The following is a 21739-nucleotide window of genomic DNA, read 5'->3' on the forward strand; positions in this document are numbered from 1 at the left end:
GGGGTGACCCTGCCTGTGTGCAGGATCCCACGAGAGAGGCCCAGCTGCAGGCCCCCGAGGGCTGGAAGCGCACCCGGAAACGGGCTCAGGGTCACCGGGGGCGACCCCGGCTGAGGGAGGGGCTTCCCTGGCTCTTTGTGAGCGATGGGCAGGGGGAGATTAGTTCCACAGGCTGACCCTGTGTCTCTGGAGAAAGGGGCTATTATGGAGCGACTGAAAATACGGGGCACAACCCACCCCACCTCCCTTTTATCTCCATGGAGATGAGAGAGGATGGGAGGGTGGGGAGGGGGGCCGTTGAAGAGAGCAAAAAGGGAGGGAGATTGCAGGCAGGTGAGAAAGGGGGAGATGGCAGAAGGGGGTGGTAGTGGGAAGCCAGCAAGAGGAAGGGGGGAGAGGGCAAGAGGGGAGAGCACTTCACCTTCCTCAATCCGAGGGGCTGGTGGTATCTCTCAGCTTTATTTCTCTCTCCTCGCTTCCTCTCCACATTCTGCCTGTGGAGTCACAGACACTCCCTGGGGGCTACCGGGGCCAAGAAAGGTTTGCCCACTACCCTGCAGCTGGCCCGCTGACCTTTGAGGGTGAGGGGTCTGACCATCTGGGATTAAGTTGCAAGATGGGCACATGGAAGGCAGCTGGTGGACAGCTGCTGGGCCTTGTCCAGCTTCTGGACACACCAAGGGCTCTCAGAGTCATCCAACCCAATCTCCCACCCTCCGCAGTATCCCCGCCAGATATTGAGCCAGTGTCAGCCTAAGGTCCTTGGTGACGGCGACTTTCTCACCTGTGCCCTGGAGAGCACCTTTGGTTATCAGAAAGGGCTTCCTCGTATTACGTAGAAACCCGTCTCCCTCTTATACACAGGCCTCGTTCTGCCCTCTGGGACTGCACAACAGACTAAGGTAGGCATTTAATAAATATTGTAGAAAGAGATGATAAAAGTCTCACACTTCTTGACACAAAATATTTGGAAAAAGTTGTTGAGGAGGCAATTGTATTAGGAAGAAACAATTCCAGCCATTGGAACCACACCGCATGGGCAGAGGAGAAGACAGGGCAAGATGTCAGGGTCCTGGGTGTTGCTCTGATGTCCACACAGAAGGTCACCGGCAGGGCTTTCGGTGTATCTCAGCAAACTAGGCATTTGGTGAATGACCAACCCAGTGGGCAGGGATGGAGCCCAGAGTCAGAGTTTGCCAGGGTTTGGTGGCTGGTCTTTGACTCTGTACCTCAGTATCCCTGCTACTGCCTGGAGAAACGTCCTCCATCCCAAATAAGATGCTCTTGAAAGGAGGGGCCAGCTCTTAGCAAGCAGCCAGAGGCCCTGTGTCCTTATCGGAGATGTAGAAAGTAAGGGACCTCCCTCTAGAGGTTCCCAGGTGGAAAAATTTGTGATTCCATAATTTGGATAGACTCAAGGAGTCAGGACTGAGGGAGGGTCCTCCAACTGGCAAGATTACACTTTCCAGCCTGCATTCTGGGGGGCCCACCTGGAAAGCCTCTGGTCTCTTCCTGGCCCCCTACAAGGCTCTTCTTACCAAAGTGGGTCAGTCATGAGGCTGCATGGGGCAGGGAGGGGCAGGAGGCAAAGTCCATTGTGTAGGAAGAACTTAGGGTGCTCTCTGTTACCTTTTATTTCCTGCCCCCCCCTACTGTACCGCCTGGGGAGGCCTCGGAAGCAGGCTGCACAGGCAGACATTCAGAATAGGTGCGGTTTAAGTGCACCAGGCACCAGAGATAAGCTGAGGCTTGTGGGCGTGCTAACAAAGGCCACTTCCTATGCTCAAGAGCTGTTGTTTCAAAATGCCAGGCCTCAGCAGATGTTGGAGACGGCCCTGACTTTCACAGGAGAGAGAAAAAGGAGATTAGTCCACGGCTCCCTGTTTGAACGGTGCCAAAGCCTCGGCTGTCAGGAAAGGCAGGCGAACCTGCTGTTCTCTCTTCCCATTCAGCACCGGGGCTCCTGCCCAAATGCTCATGTCCAGATTGTATTTATGACTGTTTTAAGAAGGAGTGACAGAGCCTTTTAATATCCCTGACAGCCTAGGATGTTTTAATAGATGGTGGAGCTGGGCTGCGGGAGTTAAGAAAAGAGAGCCGAGTTGCTGAGCGAGCTGTCAGGCCTGGTTTCTATGACAGACCTACTGATCGACTCGATGACAAAATAAAATACGGGCTTGTGTCTCTCCTCGGCCCCGTCAGGTTGACAGACAGTCTGTCACCATTGTATGTCATCTTTTACCTCCTAATCACTCAGGCTTAGGGGACCTGCGTTTAACGGGGAGTCCCTAAAGGATTCCCACCCACTTGCCTCCCGAGCATCAGGCCTCCTTTCCAGGCTCTCTGGCTGGCGTTCTCCAATCTTCCAGATTTCAAACAGAACTCAGCTACCTACAGAGCTCTGCCTAACCTGTTGCTGTTTGTTAGAGGTGATTACAGGTCTTACAGGATGGCTGGATCACCTACTAAAACAGATGGAATGGGTGGTGGGGATGGTTGTACAACAAGTGGAAATGTACTTAATGCCACTGAGTTTTACACTCAATTGTAAAGTGGTCAATTTTCTGTAGTGAGCTGGGTCAGATATCTATACACACACACACACACACACACACACACACACAGATGGAGTAAGAAACAAACAGAGATACTTTGGATTTCTAACTTGTATGTTCGATGGCCTATGCCTATAACCTATAGCATGACTATTCTCAGGGTCTCTACTCCCATGAAAACACTCCGCCCCTCACCTCTTGCTTCTGTGTCTTTTGCCCCCACCCTGGGCTCAAGGTTGGTTTTTGAGTTGAACATCTGCAAGTTCCTTTTACACACTTTTCCAGCCCCAGGCCCAGGTTTGACCATGAACTCAGTATGTGGCTAAAGCCACTTTGGTCACACCTTTAGCAGGTCCTGGCAGGTGAGGTCCGAGGGGTTCTCTCCCTTTTTTTTTTTTTTTGCTGGGTGAAAAGAGAGCAGCAAATCTAGGAGCCACTGATCTTGTTCTTTTTTTAAAAAATACATTTTTACTGATTTTAGGGAGAGGGAGGGAGAGAGAGAAACATTGATGAGAGAGAAACATCATTGATCAGCTGCCTCCTGCACACCCCCTACTGGAGAACGAACCCAAAACCTGGGCATGTGCCCTGACCTGGAATCCAACCAGGGACCTCTTGGTGCATGGGATGATGCTCGGTCCACTGAGCCATACCGGCGGGGCTGATCTTGTTATTTCTTGAGTGGCTGAAAGAAACCAGAAAGGGAGCACAAAGGCCTCCCTTCCCCACTTGTTAAGGTGAGTGCTGCTGGATCTGCGCCCCCCCATCCGGGGCTCCCTTCCCTCCTACACCACCAACAACAGTTAAAGAGCAGCACTCACACTTCTCTTCTCCACTGCAGACAACAGCCTCTACCCTCACCGGCCCAGGGCTCTGCGTTCGAGTCCTCTGCCAGGAGAGAGTTAAGGGCTTGGGTTTAATTTGCCCGTTAATCACAGTTAAAAGAAGTAATGAGTGTCTCCCTAAAGCCTGGGTGTTTCTCTGCAGATTAAGCAGCAATTTGCATAGCCCCTTTATTCATTCCCACCTTCCCCTGCGGGGCGGCTTGTCCTTTCAGACACAGCCAAGCGCAGCCTGTGGAGGGAGCTTTGACAAATGGCTTTGCTGCATGTGGTTTGGGCGAGAGGGAGGGAGGGGAAGGCTGGGAAGGAGAGGGCAGCTCCCGACAGTAATGGATAGCTGGGGCGTTAAATAGTGCAGAACTTTTTATTAGACACACAGGAGAAGTTTAAATATTCAAACTGGTTTTCTTTGAAGCCTGGGGAATGAGAGGAGGGTGGCAAGCAGGATAAGTAAGAGTTTACACAGGGCCAGTGTATTCAAAGAGGCCCTGACATCACCTGAGAGGAAGGGCATTTGGAGGACAAGGCGGATTTGCGGTCAGCTGGCACCCCTGCTCCACAGCCTGGAGCAGGCTTGACACCCTTCTGCTGGGCCCTGGGATCTGCCCGGCAGGACGCCAGCCTAAAAGGGTCTCCTGGGGCCTGATTTACTCAGGGTGCAGAACAGCTCCTTCAGAGCCCACATATGGGTGATGTTCAGTAAGTGGGGGCTGACCCCAGCTTCAGATAGCAAACCTGGTCTATGAAGCAATGATATCTCCAGGAGGGTGGGATGACAGCCCTCCCCTCCCCTCCCCTCCCCTCCCCTCCCCTCCCGGACCCTCCCCTCCCCTCCCGGACCCTCTCCTCTCCTCTAGCCCTTAATAAATAGGGAAAGAGGAGAGGAGAGGTGAGGTCTTCAGGGCAGCACTCTCACTGGATGGCTGGGAGGAAGGACTTTAATCTGACCATCAGTCCAATTGAAAAGCCTACTTAAACCTAATTTTCTTCCTAAACATCTCATGTTTCGTGGGGCTATTCCTTTTTATAATTTGTGAGCCATATGATCATAGTATTTTAGAGGCCAAAGTCACTTTAGAGATCATTAGGCCAACTGAAGTTCAGAGAAGTTTGAGATTCCAAAGGGGACATGAAAATGAGCAAGACCCAGTCCCTGCCCTTAAGCAGCTCAGTTTGGGGACAGGCGCCGGGAAGGTTTTGAGATGCAGTTACAGGCGCTCCTGGAAGAGCATCTAATGTGGCTTCCTCAGGGCTGCTGCTGAGGAGGGAGGGGACAATTCTGCAGGGGGACTGGAAATGTCCACAGAGATGTATTTGGATCAGGAAGGCCAGGAGGGGCCAAGAAGAGAGCAGGGGCTTTGGGGACCATGAGGGCTTGGGGTCTCGGATGGATACCCAGGCTGGAAAGGCAGGTAGAGCCCCAATTATCAAGAGCAGGCCTGCTACATTGGGAATAAGGGGTCATCAGAGTTTCTAAGCAGCAGAATGATTAGGGTGACAAAGCCATAGCACATAGAAAAGGTGGGTTAGAGGAGAGCTAGAGGAGACTGGGGGCCTGTTGATGGGACAGAGATAGGAAATGGCAGAGAGTGATGAAGGGGGGGATAGAGATGATAATGGGTTTGGTGGGACATGTTGGAATATCTGGGACATATAGAACCAGGACCTAAACACAAGTTCCTAACCTCAGTCCCAGGTATTTCCAATCTACCAGCCTCTTACAACAGCTGACATTTGAGCCTTTCTGTGCCAGGCACTGTCTAGGTACATATGTGCCCACCACAGCTACCTGGCCCTGGGTAGGTAGTACCTTTGTCCTCATTTTATATGTGAAGGAAAGGAGGCACAGAGAGGGCCAGGGACTCGCCCAAGGTCACACAGACAGCAAGAACAGAGCCAGGATTTGAGTCAGGCTTCCCAGATCTAGAGAACATGCTGATCACCACCACTTTGCTTTGCCTGTCACCTTCCTAACCTATTATTATTATTAGATTTTTGTATGCGTCTACAGGAATGGGAAGGAGAGGAGGAGAATAACAAGTGACAACTAAAAGATGAAATACAAATTAGTAACAGGACTGGCAGGTGTGGATTAAAAGGCAGAGAAGAGCCCCAGGACCTGTGTTTCTAGAGGAGACACTGTGAGCAAAATCTTGAGAATTAATGAAAGAAAGGAAGAGAGGGGCTGGGGGAGGCACGTGATCAAGAGCAGGATCAGCCCCTGCACTTGCGGGCCTGGGATATGCTTTTCTTTGGTCCTCAGCTCCGGGCCAGTTCTCTGGAGCAGGTAATTCTTTAGATGAGTGAGACTTTGGGTCTGAATCATTCTGCTAATTCCCAGCCCCACACTGGCAATGGGAAACTAGTTCTATATGTGTAGGACCCGACATCTCCCTTAGTGGGCAGCCAGAAGCCGGATAAACAGTCATTAGCACTCCGCTCAGCCCACGTTCATGGTCAGTATCGCAGGCTGCAGTGCCGCGGGATCCTACTTCTGTTGACTGTAAAGAGAGCCACACTTTGAGAGGAGCTGTGCAGGCAAAGGCTTCCTTTGAGGGGAGATGGTGTGGGGCTTGGGCAGTGACTGGATGTAGCAGGGTGAGAGGATTATGGAAAGGTGACTCTGCTCCCTTATCTGAAGCAAGGGGACAGATCTTAGCTAAGTAGTGAGAGCCTTAAATCTCCTCTGGAAAAAGGGGCATAAAAGTTAACCAAAGAAGTGGGGTGTGCTCTTGGCAATACATTCACATCACGCTAAGGATGCTGAGGGTATAATCTTGGCCCACCTCCTCCCTCTCTCCCTGAACTTTTCTTTTTTCGTTCCTAAAAACCTGACAGCTCAGAACTTGGTCTTCAAGCTCCATGAGGAAGCTCTCGCCCCTCCCTTCCAAGAAGGCCTGTCAGACAAGGATGAAGCGTCATTACTTCACAAACCAAGAAAAAGAGCTCACGCTTTCCCGGCGAGTACTGACTCTGTGCCCAGCACTGTTCTGAGGGCTCTTCATATATTAAGTCATTTAATGCTCACCACCACCTCGGAGGCAATTCTGAGAAAAACAAGCAGGAGCCTATGCAAGCAGAGCGATGGGAGGGAAAGCTGGAGCAGATCTGAAAGACACAGGGCTGCCCTCCCCTGGAGTGAAACAGCCAGGCAGGGTCTTCAGTGACAGGCGGTTGGGAAAGGGGCCCCAGGAAGCGAAACACGAGGCTAAAGGCAAATGGCACTGAAGGTTCTGGAGAAGAAACCCATGTTACGGGATTAAAGCCTTTTTAAAAACCATTTACATCTGCCTTCCTATCACCAGGTAAGCAGTGAAATGGGCCTAATCCTTCTGAGAGAGAACAGTCCCCTAACCATACCATTTACCAAGGTGGCCAAAATCTGCTGAGAAACCCTTTCTGCCTAAACGCACCTCCCTTCCTGTGCACATGGCCAAACCTCGGCCCGCACACCTTCTCCCGTGGGCCCTCAGCAGGGCAGAGGCAGGCGAGGCGCTCCTCTGGAAGGGCAGCAGCGGGAGCTTTGGAGGCCTGAACCCAGCATGCAGGGTCACGTGACCCGCAGGGCTTCTCCCTAAGCTCGGTGCCCAGTAAGCAATAAGGTCTGTGTAACAGCTGGTGATTGGACGAGGGGCATTAGAGTGGGCAAGGGCAGCATGCCTCGGGGAGCCCACGGCTGCTGCGAGAGGGAGGCCAGAGGCCAGTGGAGCCAGCAGCTGAACAGGTGGGGCAGGAGGCAGCGGCCATTCTCTTGGAGCGCAGGGACCAGGAGACGCAGAGCCTTCAGAGCGGCTGAGGGCAGGACAGCCCACTCAGGGCGCTTCATGCCCTTCTATTCCAAGGACAGTTTTACCTCGACATCCCACACCAGTATTTTTCCTTTTCAATTCCTAGACTTATTTCAATCCCCAATACCCCCAAAAGGAGGTAAACAGGCAAAGATTGGGGGGAAGCGATGGGCTGACATTAATTGATAGGAGCAGCTTCAAGCAGTTCATGCTGCCTTATCTCTCTCTCCTTTGGATAGCGTGTGTCCGCCGGAGTCCGCGGGGTCGGTGATTAATAGGGGCCATCACTCACTGTCCAGGACGGCTGAAAGGCAGCAGGGAGGGGGCGGCCCTCCCCAGAACTGAGATAACAAGCAGCAGGAATAATGAGTGGTGTCACTCCACTTTTCATTTTGATGGAAAGTCATTACGGGAGTCAACGCCAGCGACAAAGAGCCATGAATCAACTGCTCTGCTATGAAATTAAAATCGAATTGCCGGCCATCCCCAACCCCTACCCTTCCTGGGAAAGAGATGGGTAGGTGGCTTGGGAGACGGGTGCTATCTTGGGGTGGGCTCTACCCAATCACAGAGCAGGCAGTTACGGGTAGGAAGTGAACAGGCAGCTAGTGAAGGTGACAACTCCTGTCTCCACCTTGTTCATCAGACCTTCCTCCCCAAACCGCATTTCCCCTCTGCCTGGAGGTAAGCTGTGATTAAAAGGAAAATACAGCTTTGCTGGCTCCAACAAGGCTGCCACTTGACTGCTTCTCTTGGGCTTCTGGCCTGAGTAGGGCAGGCTGGGCCTGGCTGAGAGAAAGGGGCCCAACTGACTCAGTTACCCCAGAGCCCCTTGCTGAACCATTTGTAGATACTAATCTGGGCCCTCCCTGTCACCAAGAGGAAAAATCCCTAACCTGGGCCTCCACAGGAACAGCTGACGGGACAGGGAGCCCAGAGGGATCAAGAACCCCATGCAAACAGGTCGCAGCCCCAATTCCAGGCCTAGAAAAGCAGTAACTGTCAGAAATAAAGCCAGAGTCTCTTCCTCTTTTATTAAGTCCAACTAGATTAACGAGAAGAAGCTATGGCTTCCAGCTGACAGGCCACAGGCTAATCAAGACAGCTTCCTGCAGCGTAAACAGTGAGTGCCAAGGTCACCATCTGGGTGACCACATGGCTTTCCATCCTCCAGGTGGCCTGGCTCTTGCCGGGAAAGGCCCCACAACATCAGTCCTGGCTGTCCCACCTCCATCCTGAGGCTGAGAAGACGGGCAGGAAGAGTGTGGAGGGCGTCACAGAGAGGTTCCCATCAGGTTCACAGGGCGCCCGTTGTACCTCTTGGAAATGTCAGCTTCAATCTGAAAGAGAGCAATACCAAGTGGGCAGGAAACAGAGGGGCCTCATTCTGCAGAAACTGGGGGTCTTCCCCTTGGTGGGCTTCCCTTTCCTGTCTTACCAGCTTCTGCAGCTCCTTGGTCTTCTCTAGCAGCAGGTCCAGCTTGGGCTCCAGAGCTGCCTGCTCCTGAAGTGCTTCCTGCTGCTTCTGCACCATCAACTCTTTCTTCAGAGCCAGCAGCTGGGACTGCTTCAGCTTTTGCTGGAGGAACTCGGTCACTCTGTCCACGTACCTGGGCAGGGCATTCAGTTAAGTGGTGTAGCCGTGCAACCTGAGCATTCCCGTTCAACTGCTGGGAAAGGTGCAGCTCAGGAAACCAAATCCCTAATTGGCCTCATCCTCCCACCCATTTTTGTAAGAACTCCTGGTTCCTCTGTCCTCCTGGGAAGCAGGTTCTGCCTCCATACATCAAACCACCCCATCTTGCCCCACAGAGATCTGTATCCCCAGTTTGGATGGTGCCCCCAATTATGGAAGGTAGGAATTACATCTAAGGGGTCACGGAGAAGGATACAAGGGGTCAGGGCTGCTCAAGATGGCGGAACCTTGCTCAGATGCCCCAACAGCCCAATGTCAAGGGGAAAGCCAGACCTTGGTGAGGCCAGGATCATAAACAGGTGTTGCATTCGAAGACTGGTGAGCCGGCCAATCAGGTCCTGCAGCACCGACACCATGGTAAGCATCTTCTCTTTGGTCTGGCCCTGCAGGATGGCTGGAGCCAGCTGGAACTGGCTCACAGACAGGATGTCTGCCTCCTCACTCATCTCCACCGCTCTCTGGGACAAGAAGATCTCGAGCTGAGGACCAAAGAGGATTTGGTTCAAACCGAGAAGAGAACTCTGAGGTTAAGCCCTTCGACTGCCCAAAATGAAGAATGAGATGTAAGGGTTAAACTCTGGGGGAGGAGGGGTTCTTTCCTCTGACTACTTTCACTGCCAGAAACTCACCAGCTACAGAGCTTGGGGCAACCTCCGCTGTCACTCTTCGTCTCCCTGCTCTATCTCAGGCCCTACCTAGCCCTGGACGCCCACTTCGGCCTGGCCTGTGGATCAGATAACTAAATGCAGAGATTCAAAGGGTTCTCTCAGCCCCAGTGAAAGCATTTTCTCTCTATGGAAGGAATGAGATTGGAGCAGAGAAAGCCCTGTTTGAGAAGCGCTGGAATAAGAAAGGAAGCTGAGAACCTTGTCTCACTCAGCCTTGGAAAAGTAATCCCTTTTATCATCCTGTCCCGTGGCAGCCCTCCCCCACCAGCAGACCACTGGGAAGGGGGCAGGCCCCCAGCTTCCCAGGCCCCCAGCTTCCCAGTCCCACAAAGAAGGTCCAAGAACACTGGCTGCTTACTCTGGGCTGCTCATACCTTAGCCACAGGGATAGCATTAAAACACAAGTGAGATCATGTGGCTCCAAACTTGCTCAAAGCCTCTAACAGCTTCTTGGTTCATTCAGAGTAAAAGCCAACGTTCAGACTCTTCCCTCTCTGATCTCCTTCACTTCCCCCCTCACTCCCAGCCCTGCCGCAATGGCCTCCTTGTGCATCAAATGTGCAAGGCACACTCCCATCTCAGGGCCTTTCGAATTGCTTCCTCTGCCTGGAAAGCTTTTTGGCCAGACTTCGGCATGGCTCTCTCTGCACCCCTGCAGGTCTAGACCTTATTGGCCACCTTCACAACGAGGCCTTCCCTGATCACCCAATATAAAGCCCAGCAGCGCAAGAATCCCCATCTCCCTCCCAGCTTTCTTTTCCTTCCTGGCATTTATGTTAACACCTAACATACTGCATATTTTACTTTATTTATCTTGTTTCTTGTCTGCAGTCTCCTCTAGAACATAAGCTCCGGGAGGTCAAGGACTTAACTATCTTATTCCCTGCTCAATATCTGGCACCTCAGGCAGTGCCAGGGGCTTAGAAAATGAATGGTAAATACTTGTTGAATGAATATGTGATGCGTCTGGTTCAGAGCAAGCAGACCTTTGGCATCCTTCACAGAAACAGGAAGAGTCAGGTCAGGTGTCTGGAGCAATGCCACCTCTGCTGGTGCCAGGCCACCCCACACCTCTCCCAAAGGTTGAAGGTACCTCCATGAGCTCATCAATGAACTGATTCCGGGTGTCAGGATATTCAAGAAGTGTCAGGGCATCTGAGCCCCTAGCAACACCTTCCGGAGCTGCCAGGAATAGAGACAGAGAAATGATGAAGGAGCTGAGGACCACAGAAGGACACCCCCCTCCCCAAGTTTGAGACGCCCTGTGGATTAATATGGACATGGACTCACTGAACTAAAGCCACTTCCTATTATAACCCAAGGGGGAAAGGTTACCCATTCCCACGTCTCAGCCCTAATCAGGCTCTACTGGCAAACCCCAGCCTGTGAGGAGGACCAGAGCTGGGTTCCTAGGAGTGGAAAAGGGAGCTGTTTGCTCTGATGAGTGGCAGGAGGTGAAGTTTCATCCTGCACTGCCCTCTAGTGGCTCAGATCACTGCTACAGCCTCTCAGCTGGTGGGGTAGGGGGTCAGGTCAGACTTCAGAGCCTCTCAGCACTCCTGGAACCCCCTCACCAGAATGGCTGACCCACATTCATCTTCTAAAAGCTGAGAGTGTCTAGATTTAATTTTAAGGACTCTCTTTGTCCCCCTGCACTCACAGCCTCATCAAGATTTTCAGAAAACAGTTAAATATGTGAAAAGCCAAACCTGAGCAATGCATTTTTTCTTTTGTTTCTAGAGACACTGGGGCCTTTGGGCAGGGGGTGGTGCACTCACCCTCGGTTCCAGCTTCCACCACTGTGATCTGCAAAGCAGCAGCATCATCTCCCCAGTCTATCCCATCACCTCCAGTTTCCTGGGTGGAGAGCAAAGAACCCCAGGAATGTTGGCAGAATTTTCCCCAGCAAAGGGAACCAGGATAAACCAAAGCCCTCGATAAGTTCAACGACTACATATTTCAACTGCATAAAGAACATGCAGCCCTGAGGTAGGTGGCAAAGGTGGCAGTGTGGGGCCATGTATGTTGCCACCCTCACCCCTCCTTTCTAGAGTTACCACCTGCTGACACCCCCACACCTTGCCCCAAACAGCAGGAGAAAAGAGGTAAAGACTCTGATACGTCACTTTGGAAACTGTCTCCCCCTGGACTACACCTGATCTGAGAGCTATGAACTTCCAGTGATGCCTTTAAAGGCACAGACAATACTTTTCTTCTCACTGAAGCAGTAATCATAGGAAGTCCCAGAGATGGACTGCGAGGGCATCCTAACCTTTGAATCCGATTCCAGGGAGATGCCCCAGTCAATTCCAGCAGCCTGGGCAGAGATGCCAGAGTCAGTCCCTTCAGAAGCCACCTCCACTCCAAAGTCGCCCCAGTCAATCTAGTATGAGAAAAAAGGAGTTAGCTCACAAAGGTGGGTGATAAAAGGGGCCTGCCTTCCCAAAGGCCTCAGCCGCTTCTGTAGGGAGCACCAGCACATTCTTTAAACAGTGGCCTCCAAGCTCCCCAGGGGAAAGCCCATCTCGGAGAGCTTGTGGGAATGAAGGGTTCCCAGTTCAAAGCCAACCAGCTTGCTGAGGCTCCCCAGCACTCGTCTATACTCTGATCTCAAGGGGGCCAGAAAAATAAAGGAGTAGAGCTTCTGGGCCCTTCCACTACAGTCTCTCTTACACAAATGCCCCTCTCTCCCTCTGGGGCTCTGAATTCAGGTGGCGAGGGGTTGGGCTGTGCGTGTGCGTAGGTGGTCAGGGAAGCAGCTCTCCCTCCGCCTGTCTTACCGCGTCTTCCTCCACCTGCTCAGGAGGCTCCTCGAGGTGCGGCCGCTCCACCACGGAGGGCTCTGCTCCCGTCCTCCACTCGTACACCGTGGAGTTGCCCCGCTTCTGCACAAATCGCAGCATGGGCAACACCTGCTCTTCGGGGCTGCAACAGAGCACATAACTGACCCTCCTGCTGCCCACTCATGAAACCAACAGTGGGCTTTGGCCTGGGCCATAAGGTCAGATGGGCAAAGCTCCCATGGGTTTAAGTGTGTAAAATAAAACTCAGGTGTCACGTGGGAGAAATACAAGTGGAGAGGAGAGAACAGCCAGGGAAAATAGGCAAATTCCCCCTGCTAGAGAGAAGCCAAGGTCCTCTTTACCTTTCACACACGAACCCCACACAGGCCTGGTACAGGTCAATGGCTTCCCCCAGGGACTGAGCCCCAGCTCCAATCTCCGCCAGCTGACCCGGCAGCTCCTTCACCAGGGCCAGCAGTTCTCTTCGGACATTGTCTCCCTAGAGAGGATCGAAGAAGTGGGCTAAGGCAGAGTGATGGGAAGTGGAGTCCAACAGATTAAACATGTGAAGATGAGACAGAAGAGAAACTAGCTCCAAAAGGGCACCAGCAGGCAGAGAAGGCAGACTTCCCCAGATGCAAAGGTGCTGGGCCCAGGAGACAGAGGCCCCAGGTGCCCTCCCACTTCAGAAAGACCCCTCCCACTCACCGTGATGCCATACTGCTTGCACGAGTGGTAGAACTGCTCCCTCTTCTCGGCAGCCCCCGCATGGCCCTCCTCCTCCTTGCGGCTATATTCTTGCTGCAGCTGCTGGCACTTGGCGATCTGCTTCTTCAGTGACGGGATCTCATAGGTGACGTTCCGAACGAGGAGGCTAGAGAGTTCCACTGAGAAGGGCCCAGGAAATGCGCCTCAGACACCCACACCAGAAGGCAAGCATGCCCCAGGACATGCGTGCACATACCCTACCTTGGTGGGGAAGGGCATGGGTGGCCTCCCAGCTCCCCCCCTTCCTAGCTGTGGAACCTGACAGTGATTTAACCTCTCTAATCCAATTCTCATCCCTATCGCAGGGAAAGTAATATCTGCCATAAGGATTAAAAGAGGGAATCCATATAAAACAACAAGCGTAATTCTTTGTATTTAGTAAGTGCTTAGTAAATATTAGCTGTTATTGTTTATACTATTAGAAAACACTCCGAAACTACTATCAGCCCTTCAACTACTCTCTCAGGAACCAGATATGGCCCCAAGGATGATCCATGCCTCTTCTGCCTAGTATAGAACAGGGGTGTGGAAGGAATGGGGATCTGCATTCCACTTTATCAAGAGGTCAGTGGTAGAGAACTCACATATACCTGCTGGGTCAGGCCTGGCAACTACCTGCATCCCTGTCTGGTCCTCTGCCTCCTCCCAACACTGTGGAATTTATTTTCCCACCTTGCAGACTTCTACAGCCCAACCTCTTCCCCCACACGGTCTGTGCCTCCTAGAAGCTTAGTGTCTCAGAACTGTGGGAGTGGGCTTCCCCAGTGGCGCTCTGGACACCCAGATGCCCAGGCTGGGCTACTTTACCTAGGTAGCTGTTGTCCTTCTCATACAGTGCTACGATCTCCTGCCAATCCTGAGGAAGAACAGAAACAGCAAGTGAGCCAGAACAGCACTCAGCAGTCACATCCCAGCTCAATCCCGGAACAGGGCAAGCTCTCCCAGCTTTTGCATCACATCAAACACAAATTCCTGTCCTCCTTTGTAACACTGGCTGGGCCACCCACTTTTTTAAGAGTGTGGCGCCAATGAGCAATCCCCAAAGGAGCAGGTCTGAAATGTAAACCTGGGGTAGGAGCTACTTTTGGCATAAACTATGGGGACGAAGAGAAAGTTCAGGAAACATTCCATTTAGGCGTCTCCACCGGATCCTCTGAGAGACCAGCGAGGCTCTGATCCTATTACCACCCTCGCCCACACTTGCCTTCATTCGCTGTGAAGAGTACCGGCCAAAAATATTTTTTGTGGAAGCTTCCGTGCCTTTGAGAAGGTCCACAATTCTTAGGCAGTGGAAGTAGTGAATGTCTGGAAAGCAAGGGAGAGCAAAGACTTTGAGAATTCCAGTGTCTCCCCCTTCTACTCTGGCCAATGCACATAGCTGACTCATATACGTGCCAGTAATTTTAGCATGCACAGTTCTCCCCTTCATCAGTTTGTGTTGGAAGAAACCAGCATCTATACCCCAAACAAAATCTTCCTCTGGGGATCAGCCCTGTGGCTAAACAACAGGGGAGCAGCTCAGCTGTTATATATAGCTCCAGGAAAAGAGAGGACTCCAGGAATGTAGCCCCCCAAAGCACTCACAGGATCCAGAGAGCAGCTGGGCAATCTCTTCACTTTCTGGCATGTCCTGGATGGCAGCATTGATCTTCTCTCGGATCGTCAACACCAGACTCTGCCATTTCAGGTTGCAGTGCCTTCTGTCCACCAGCCAGTCTATGTGAGAAACATCCAAATCACAGAGTTCCCATTCACACAGTCAAAATTCTGTCACTAATTCAAGTGAAATATGCTAAAACAGTGGCTAAAAGTTGTATTCACACTGGTTAAGGTGTGTGTGGGGGGTCATGGGAAGGTGGACATGAAGACAGGCCCAAAGAGATGCTTGGGGCTAAACAGACTTTGGCAACGTGACTTCTAGAGCAACTGCCTCAACACGGGGATAAAGAAAAACTTTAAATTGATCCTGACATCAAAGTGCCACTTTTGACCACTCTAAATTCTCCATAATATTTTTGCTTCCAGGGGTAATTATAACTTTCCTGACAGAGGATGATATTCAACTTCCACTTCCTCAGGGCTGGGATTAACCATGACAATGGAAAATACAAGACAGTTATGCCAAGTGCTAGATGAATGAACAACTGCAAAGCCCCTAATACCTACAGCGCCCTAAAGACGACATAACACTGGTCTATTCTTACCAGGGAAGTACCACCCTGGACACGTGCATACCAATGTGACTGACCTCCTGGAATCTGGGCCTAGATTTATGTTTTTATTAAAGGGTATGGATGGCTGCAAGCCATGCATGTTTCATCAGTAGGAGAGAGCTAAGAGCTAGGCTTTGTGGGCCAGATGGTCCTGGCTTCTAATTATCAACTTTCTTGGGCAAGTCTTTCAACCTCTGTGCCTCAGTTTCCCCAAATGTAAAATGGTGATAATGGGATACTGAGTATAAGGGATAAGGTAGGTAAAACATTGAACACTGCCTGGCACATGCCAAGGACTCAATAAATCTTAGTGATCTTCATCTTTACAATGTCAAGTACCTAAAAACGCACTTGGTAAAGAGCAAACCCTCAATGAATGCATGATTGTTGTTTTATTGGTCCTTTTCATGACCAATAACAAGTCCATATACCAAGAGTGCACATTTGCTAAACAGCTGAGACAAATCTAAAATGAAGCTCCACTAAGTGGCCACTGCACAGGGCTGACTAAATGGCCCACAGTGGTCAATTCAGAACCTGCCCTGGTTAATAAATCTGTCAACTGGTCAAACACTACAGCCTCACAGTTGTTATCATTATACTCCCTCTGCTGTATTCCTTTAAAATTTTCAGAAAGAAAAATTCTGTGGATGTCACAGATCTAGAAGCAAAGGCATGAGGTAGTCAAACAGGTATCTTAACAAAACCAGCATCAAATCAATTAATCCAATGAGCATTTAAAAACCCAGCTGTGCACTGGCCCTGGAGGGGTCAGAATAACGAGATCCTCCCCTTGGCCCTGAAATGGGGAGGAGGTATGCAGGTCAGACAGACATCGGAGATGGCCCAGTCACTAACAGGTCTTTATTTCCAAATGGGTCTGTGTCCTCTTCCTAAAATCTAGGGAAGATGGAAGCTTTTAAAAAGAAAAAGTGAGTTTTTTCCAGCTTAATACAAAAAGCATAGATGTTAGAGCCTGACATACTTCAGTTCCAATTTCGGATCTGCCACTTAGTTATGACTGTCTTTAAAGTAAGCCATTACCCTCTCTGTTCCTGAATGATATGATTTGACAACACATATTATAAATGTTAAAGAAGAAAACGCAGGTCAAGTACAGACAATGTATGGTTCCTTCCCGCTCCTGTTAGCGAGGCGGGTCAGGCCACAGATCAGGTCACAGAGCGTGGCGAGTGGTCAGCGATTTAACAGGGGCCTTGGGGTGTCAGGGCTCCCAGCTGTTGGCGACAGGGGGCAAGGGGCTGGGACTCCCCCTGAAAGCTGGCTGCGCGGGGACGCTCCGTCCTACCGAGCAGCTTGCTGGTCTGGATGTCGATGGGCACGTGCTGATGATCCTGGCGGGAAACACGACAAACAGTGGGGCGTGAGCGCGGGGCAGGGGCGTGCCACCCGCGCGCTCATTTCACCGGCACCCGGCCACCCTGCGGAGCCAGAGCGAGGAGCCAGGGAGGGTTGCGCCGGCCCGAGAGGGTGGCCAAGGACGCGGGTGAGGGACAGATAGAATGAACCCAATCCAGGGGTCCCGGGATAGCCCCCCATTTCCTCAGCGCCTGTTTCCCCACCTGCATCTTTCCTCCACTTCTGCTTCCGGCCGCCGACGCAGCCCCGCCCCGCCTACCACCAATCCAGAGCCCGGGTGGCGGAGCTTCAATTTAGGCCCCAACCGGCCTCCTCCGGCCACGTCGCCGCTTTCCTCAGAGCCAATCGGGGCGCTCGCTCCACCCCTGGCAGCAAGCCCCACCCACCCCGGGGCTCCGAATGGCTGAGACCGGGAGGGGAGGGAGTACAGGAGCCAGCCAATGGGAGGTGTGAGGCGGGCTCAGGACCGGGGAGGGGCGGGGCGCCAAGAAAGAGCTGCAGTGGCGGCGCGATCGCGGGAGGCGGCGCCCGAGAGCTGGTCGCAGCTGCGCAGAGCCCGGCGGGCGCCGATTAACGCGCCTGCAGGCTAACTGGAGCCGTTAGACAAGCCTTTTCCCGCCTTGGGACGTTTTACTGTTTCTCGCAGTTTGTGACACTTGTCACACTTTGCCTTTCCATTCAGTTTATCTAATAGACATGTGTTGAGCACCTTGTTAATTAGGGCAGGGAAGGAAAGGAAAGAGGGTGAAGGGAAGCATCGCAAACATAACATTAAATTGATTCTTAAAGGCAGAGCTGCAGAAAGAGGGGTGGTGCGTGGAGGGTGTTTCGGGCGGAGGAGACTGTACAGACAAAGCTTTGGAAGCCACAAAGTGAAAGAGGGGTTTAGGGAACAACAGGCAGCAGAATGGGCAACGTAATTGGTGGGATCCAATGCAAAACGAAAACACAGGGCCCTTGCCCTGGCCCGTGTGGCTCAGTTGGTTCGGCGTCCTCCCTTGGCGGAAAGATTGCTGGCTCGATTCCTTGTCAGAGTACATGCCCAGGTTTCCTGCTCGATTCCCAGCAGGGGGCTTGCAGGAGGCCGCCAATGGATGTTCCACTCTCACACCGATGTTTCTCTCTCCCTCTCTCTCTAAAAATCAATTTTAAAAAATCTTTAAAAAAAAAAAAAGTGCAGGGCCCTTGCAGAAATTCAGACCTGACCTGGGAGAAAGGCATGAGGAGGAGCAGCGGGAGGACTGGATTTGAGAATATTGTGGAGGAAAATAAACAGGATTTAGCAATTGATTGGCTGTATGTTGTGGGGTTGGGATGGGACTACAAGGATAACACCTACATGGTTGAATGGAGGAGCCACCCCCTGAGACAGGGGTGCAAGAGGGTATCTCAGCGTTGGGGTTGGTGGTCCTGGGAGTGTGCAGGAGGCACTAGGGCCTATAGCTCTAGAGTTCAGAGGAGCCATGGGGCTGGGGAATACAGCTCTGGAGAGCCATGGGCTGACTTATCTGTGGTCCTGGTGGTGGCTGAAGTTGCGGAAGGGTATGAGATTTGGCAAGAAGTGGGTAGAGTGAGGAGAGAAGATGGGCTGAGAACAGATCCCTGGCATCTCACAGGGCTGGGTGTGCCATTTTACGCCCCTCTCCTTCCAGGTTGTTAGCTCCTCCAGGAGGCTCTGCCTGGTTCTTTCTAAATGGCCCCCACCTCCACCTCAGCGCAGCACTTGTGGCTCAGTAAATTTTTTATTAAACTGTGTGGTGTGATACAACAGTGAGAAGATCTAGATTCCTGCCCAGTGAGATCTTGGACCATTTCCATAACCTCTCTGCCAGCCAGTTTCCTCAACATGGAGATAGCGCCTATCCTGACTATCTCAGGGTATTTCTGTTTAAACGCTTAAATAAATAAACATACTAGATGTATATAACTCTTAATAGTTTACAACATGCTTTAATATAGTTTCTCATGCTTTGTAAACTCTGTGTGTGTGTGTGTGTGTGTGTGTGTGTGGTAATCATTATTATAGCATGAGTTGAAAGACTTCCCTGAAAATGGCTCAGAGGGCAGAACTAAGAACCTCTTTAGGGCTCTCTTATGGGAATTTGCTTCCCATCTCAGAGTCCTGACTCAGGCTATAGGAATTGCTGGGGCTCCCCCATGATTAAACAAACACTTACTGGGCTGCAACTATGTGTTCTTGGCTCCCTGGGACATCCCAGGAAGCATGGCCCTGCCCCACCCTCAAGGTGCATCTCTTTCCCTAGAATAAGCAGGCGGGGCAGAGCAGGGTGGGGAGAGTCTGGAAGGCCCAGCCCTGGTGACTTGGTGGAGATAGAGACCACTGGCACTTCACCCCACCCTCAGCTCCCAGGGTGACTCATGTGGGACAGAAGGATGTTTGAGGACAGTCCTTTCTAGTTTCTAGCTGCTGTCCTCAGGGTGGCTGCCCCAGAGAGCACAGGAGTGTGGGCTTTGGAAAGCATTCTGTACTGTTCCTCCTTTTCCAAGGCCATAGTGAACTTCAGGGCCTATGGGCAGATGAGCACATAAGTGGTCTGGCATCCAAGGCATCGAGGTCCTTGGGGTTCCCAACATCTGGAAAGTGGCAGAGAGAGGAGTGGGATGCTTTTGATTGTGAATCTCTCATTTTTCTGCTGATTTAGCAGGCAGGACACTGTCAGGGGAGGGGGTAGTGAGAAGCACATGTAGGGAGGTGGGGAGGACACTGTAAGCCTGGGCCGGCTTTGGACGGGAGAGCGGGTACCCTCAGGGTGCTATGTATGCAGGCTGCCTTCCATCCTTTGTTGTTGTTGTTATTGTTGTTGTTGTCAGTTTGCTTATTAAGTGATAACCATGTGCCCCAGGCCAGTGTAGATCTAGATGTTTTACAAGTCTTATCTAATTTGATCCAACAACCTTGTATTGTGGATACTATTATTGGCCAGATTTTAAAGGCAAGGGAGCCAAGGCTTAGATAAGTAACTTGTCCAAGATCATACAGCTGGTGGGGCTGGGATTCAACCCCAGGCCTGTCTAGATCCCCAGCCTGCATTTTCCTTCTCTAGGATGTGGCTTCTCCTGCAGCTCTGCCTGCCCCCTCCTGCAGCTCAGCCACCACTGCCCCAGGTCGCTTCCTCCCTCCTCTTCAGTTCTGACTCCCACTTTCTCCCCAGTTGTTGTGCCAAACAGTCAGAACCCCACCCTGCAGTCCCTGCCCCTTTCCAAAGTTTTTCCTTACCACACCCCATCCTGGGCAAGAATGCCCATTACTTACCTTGCTTCAATATCCATAAAAAGAAGGCTTACCTTTGACATTCAAGTAATCCATTTTTTAATCTGCAGTACAGTTATTACTTTATGGTTTATTGTTTCTGTGTGTTTGCTCACAGCCACATTGACCCTGTGTGTGTGTGTGTGTGTGTGTGTGAGTGTGTGTGAGTGTGTGTGTGTGTGTGTTTGGTCTGCCTGCTGGGCTGGAAGCCCTGGAAACTCAGCAGCTTCAGCTGGGCCTCTTGCTGTTGGCAGTATACTTTCTGTGCCGTGTTTTTCAGTCTGCCTCCCCAGCTAGTCTGTGAGCACCTTGTGGGCAGGGAGGACAGGCTTGTTTACCTCTGTAACCCCAGCACCCGCCCTGACACCTGACATTGAACGTGAGTTGCTTAATGGATGGGCGTAACGGAAGGAATAAGAAAAGGTGTAGCATGTGCACGAAGGCAGTTAGTGATGAGTGGGGACCAGGATCATTTGGTCTGTGGGGAGGGTTTGTGTCCCCAGTTCTGTTCCTCACCCCTCTCTCTACAGCTCAGGACCTGTAGTCAATCCCCCTGAACCACTTGGAACCAGAGGGAGGGAATCCAGATGAAGATACCCGGGCTGGTTGACTTCACGAGTTAAACACAGGCCAGTGAAGGCCCATGAGAAGCCAGCCGGATGGGTCACGCTCTGGGGTCATTGGTTGCACCCTAAACCCTAGCCAGCCATGCCCTCCCCATCCCTTCACCTTTGTTGGTCTTCTAGGGGAAAATACCTCACTGGGTGGCCTTGCGAATTGGGTCTGAGGTGTCATCTCCTTAGAATGCCACTGCACTTCATTATTTCATCACCCCCGTCATGGCAGGTGGAGGGAGTCTGCTCTTCCAAGGGAAGGAACACCAAGCCCACCACCAACCCACCCATCTTGTCAGCCTCCTTTCCCATGTTCTTCAATATTAGGTACTCTCTGTTTGCCAAAAACTGTTTTCCAAGGTGCTGGGGACCTTAACACAAAAACATAGTCCCAGCCCTCAAAGAAAGTGACAGTGTGATGTGTGAAGGATAAATCCCATGACAGTAAACCCAGAGCCTACTAGCCCTGTGCTCATGCTTAATAGGTGCTTTAAAAACCCATACAAACCAAATAGGAGGTGTGCTCAGAGAGCTAAGGAAACAGAAAGGAGTGTCCAACTCAACTTTCGAGTAAAGGCATGGGGACAGAAAGCCAACAGAGCAGGCTCCTGGGAGAAGTAACACCGAGTCTTGCAGAATGGGAATGAATTGTGGCAAAATCGAGAGAAGAGAGGAGAAATCAGAGGCCTGGGTTTCGGAGTCGGGGAGTGGAGGGAGATGAGTGCCTTCGACAGGAACCCCATCCCTCCATCCTTCCAGTCTCTTCCCAACACCTGAGCTAGGATGACTTTTTAGCTCTTCCAGTGTCTTCTGGATGGACATCCACTCTCAAATAGAGCAGGCTTTCAGGGAAAGTAGTAGATCTAGAAAGCTGTGGGCATCTTCCTGGGAAAACTATGTACTCTTCTCAGGAGAGGGAAGGGACCTTGCAAAATAATATCTTCAATTCACATAAACCCCAGGGAGACAATGTAACAATAAGCCTGCTGCAGCTGAAAATGTGAGAAGTGAAAAAATGGGTTTCTCTCACATTTACCTGCCCCAGGGAGAGTGGGACAGAGGCAACTGGCTACATTAAGAATTTCTTAGGGTAAAGACAATGCTTCTGTTTCTCATTTGGGTTTTAAAGCTTGCATTAAGTACCTATTATATGTCAGGTCT

At 51.5% G+C, this 21739-nt stretch overlaps 2 protein-coding genes across 2 annotated transcripts in view; one reads left to right on the top strand and one right to left on the bottom strand.

The window, feature by feature from the left end:
- Nucleotides 1-271: 271 nt before the first annotated feature.
- SCRN2 (secernin 2) overlaps nt 272-21739 on the top strand; it is a 116863-nt gene continuing 95395 nt past the window's right edge. The window contains exon 1 of the mRNA XM_081160959.1: nt 272-277. Within this exon, the coding sequence (XP_081017085.1) occupies nt 274-277 (4 nt within the window). The 5' untranslated portion in view covers nt 272-273. The remainder of the gene's footprint in view (nt 278-21739) is intronic.
- On the bottom strand, nt 8195-17040 carry CDK5RAP3 (CDK5 regulatory subunit associated protein 3). The gene is made up of 14 exons (XM_081116055.1): nt 16897-17040; nt 16623-16668; nt 14685-14816; nt 14305-14405; nt 13908-13956; nt 13041-13219; nt 12695-12831; nt 12330-12474; nt 11822-11932; nt 11328-11406; nt 10643-10731; nt 9155-9360; nt 8624-8795; nt 8195-8525 (listed from the first exon to the last, which is right to left on the bottom strand). Exons 1-14 carry the CDS (start codon nt 16900-16902, stop codon nt 8460-8462), a joined length of 1518 nt encoding a protein of 505 aa, XP_080972181.1. The 5' UTR covers nt 16903-17040; the 3' UTR covers nt 8195-8459.

The sequence above is a fragment of the Miniopterus schreibersii genome (assembly GCF_964146895.1).
Source record: "Miniopterus schreibersii genome assembly, chromosome: 16".
NCBI lineage: Eukaryota > Metazoa > Chordata > Mammalia > Chiroptera > Miniopteridae > Miniopterus > Miniopterus schreibersii.

What these genes read in the sequence shown, in the direction of transcription:
- CDK5RAP3 (XM_081116055.1), bottom strand. An exon ending in CCAGACCAGCAAGCTGCTCG is followed by an intron (nt 14,817 to 16,622) that starts GTAGGACGGAGC and finishes TTTCTCACATAG; the next exon opens with ACTGGCTGGTGGACAGAAGG. An exon ending in GTGGGGTTCGTGTGTGAAAG is followed by an intron (nt 12,475 to 12,694) that starts GTAAAGAGGACC and finishes GCTCTGTTGCAG; the next exon opens with CCCCGAAGAGCAGGTGTTGC.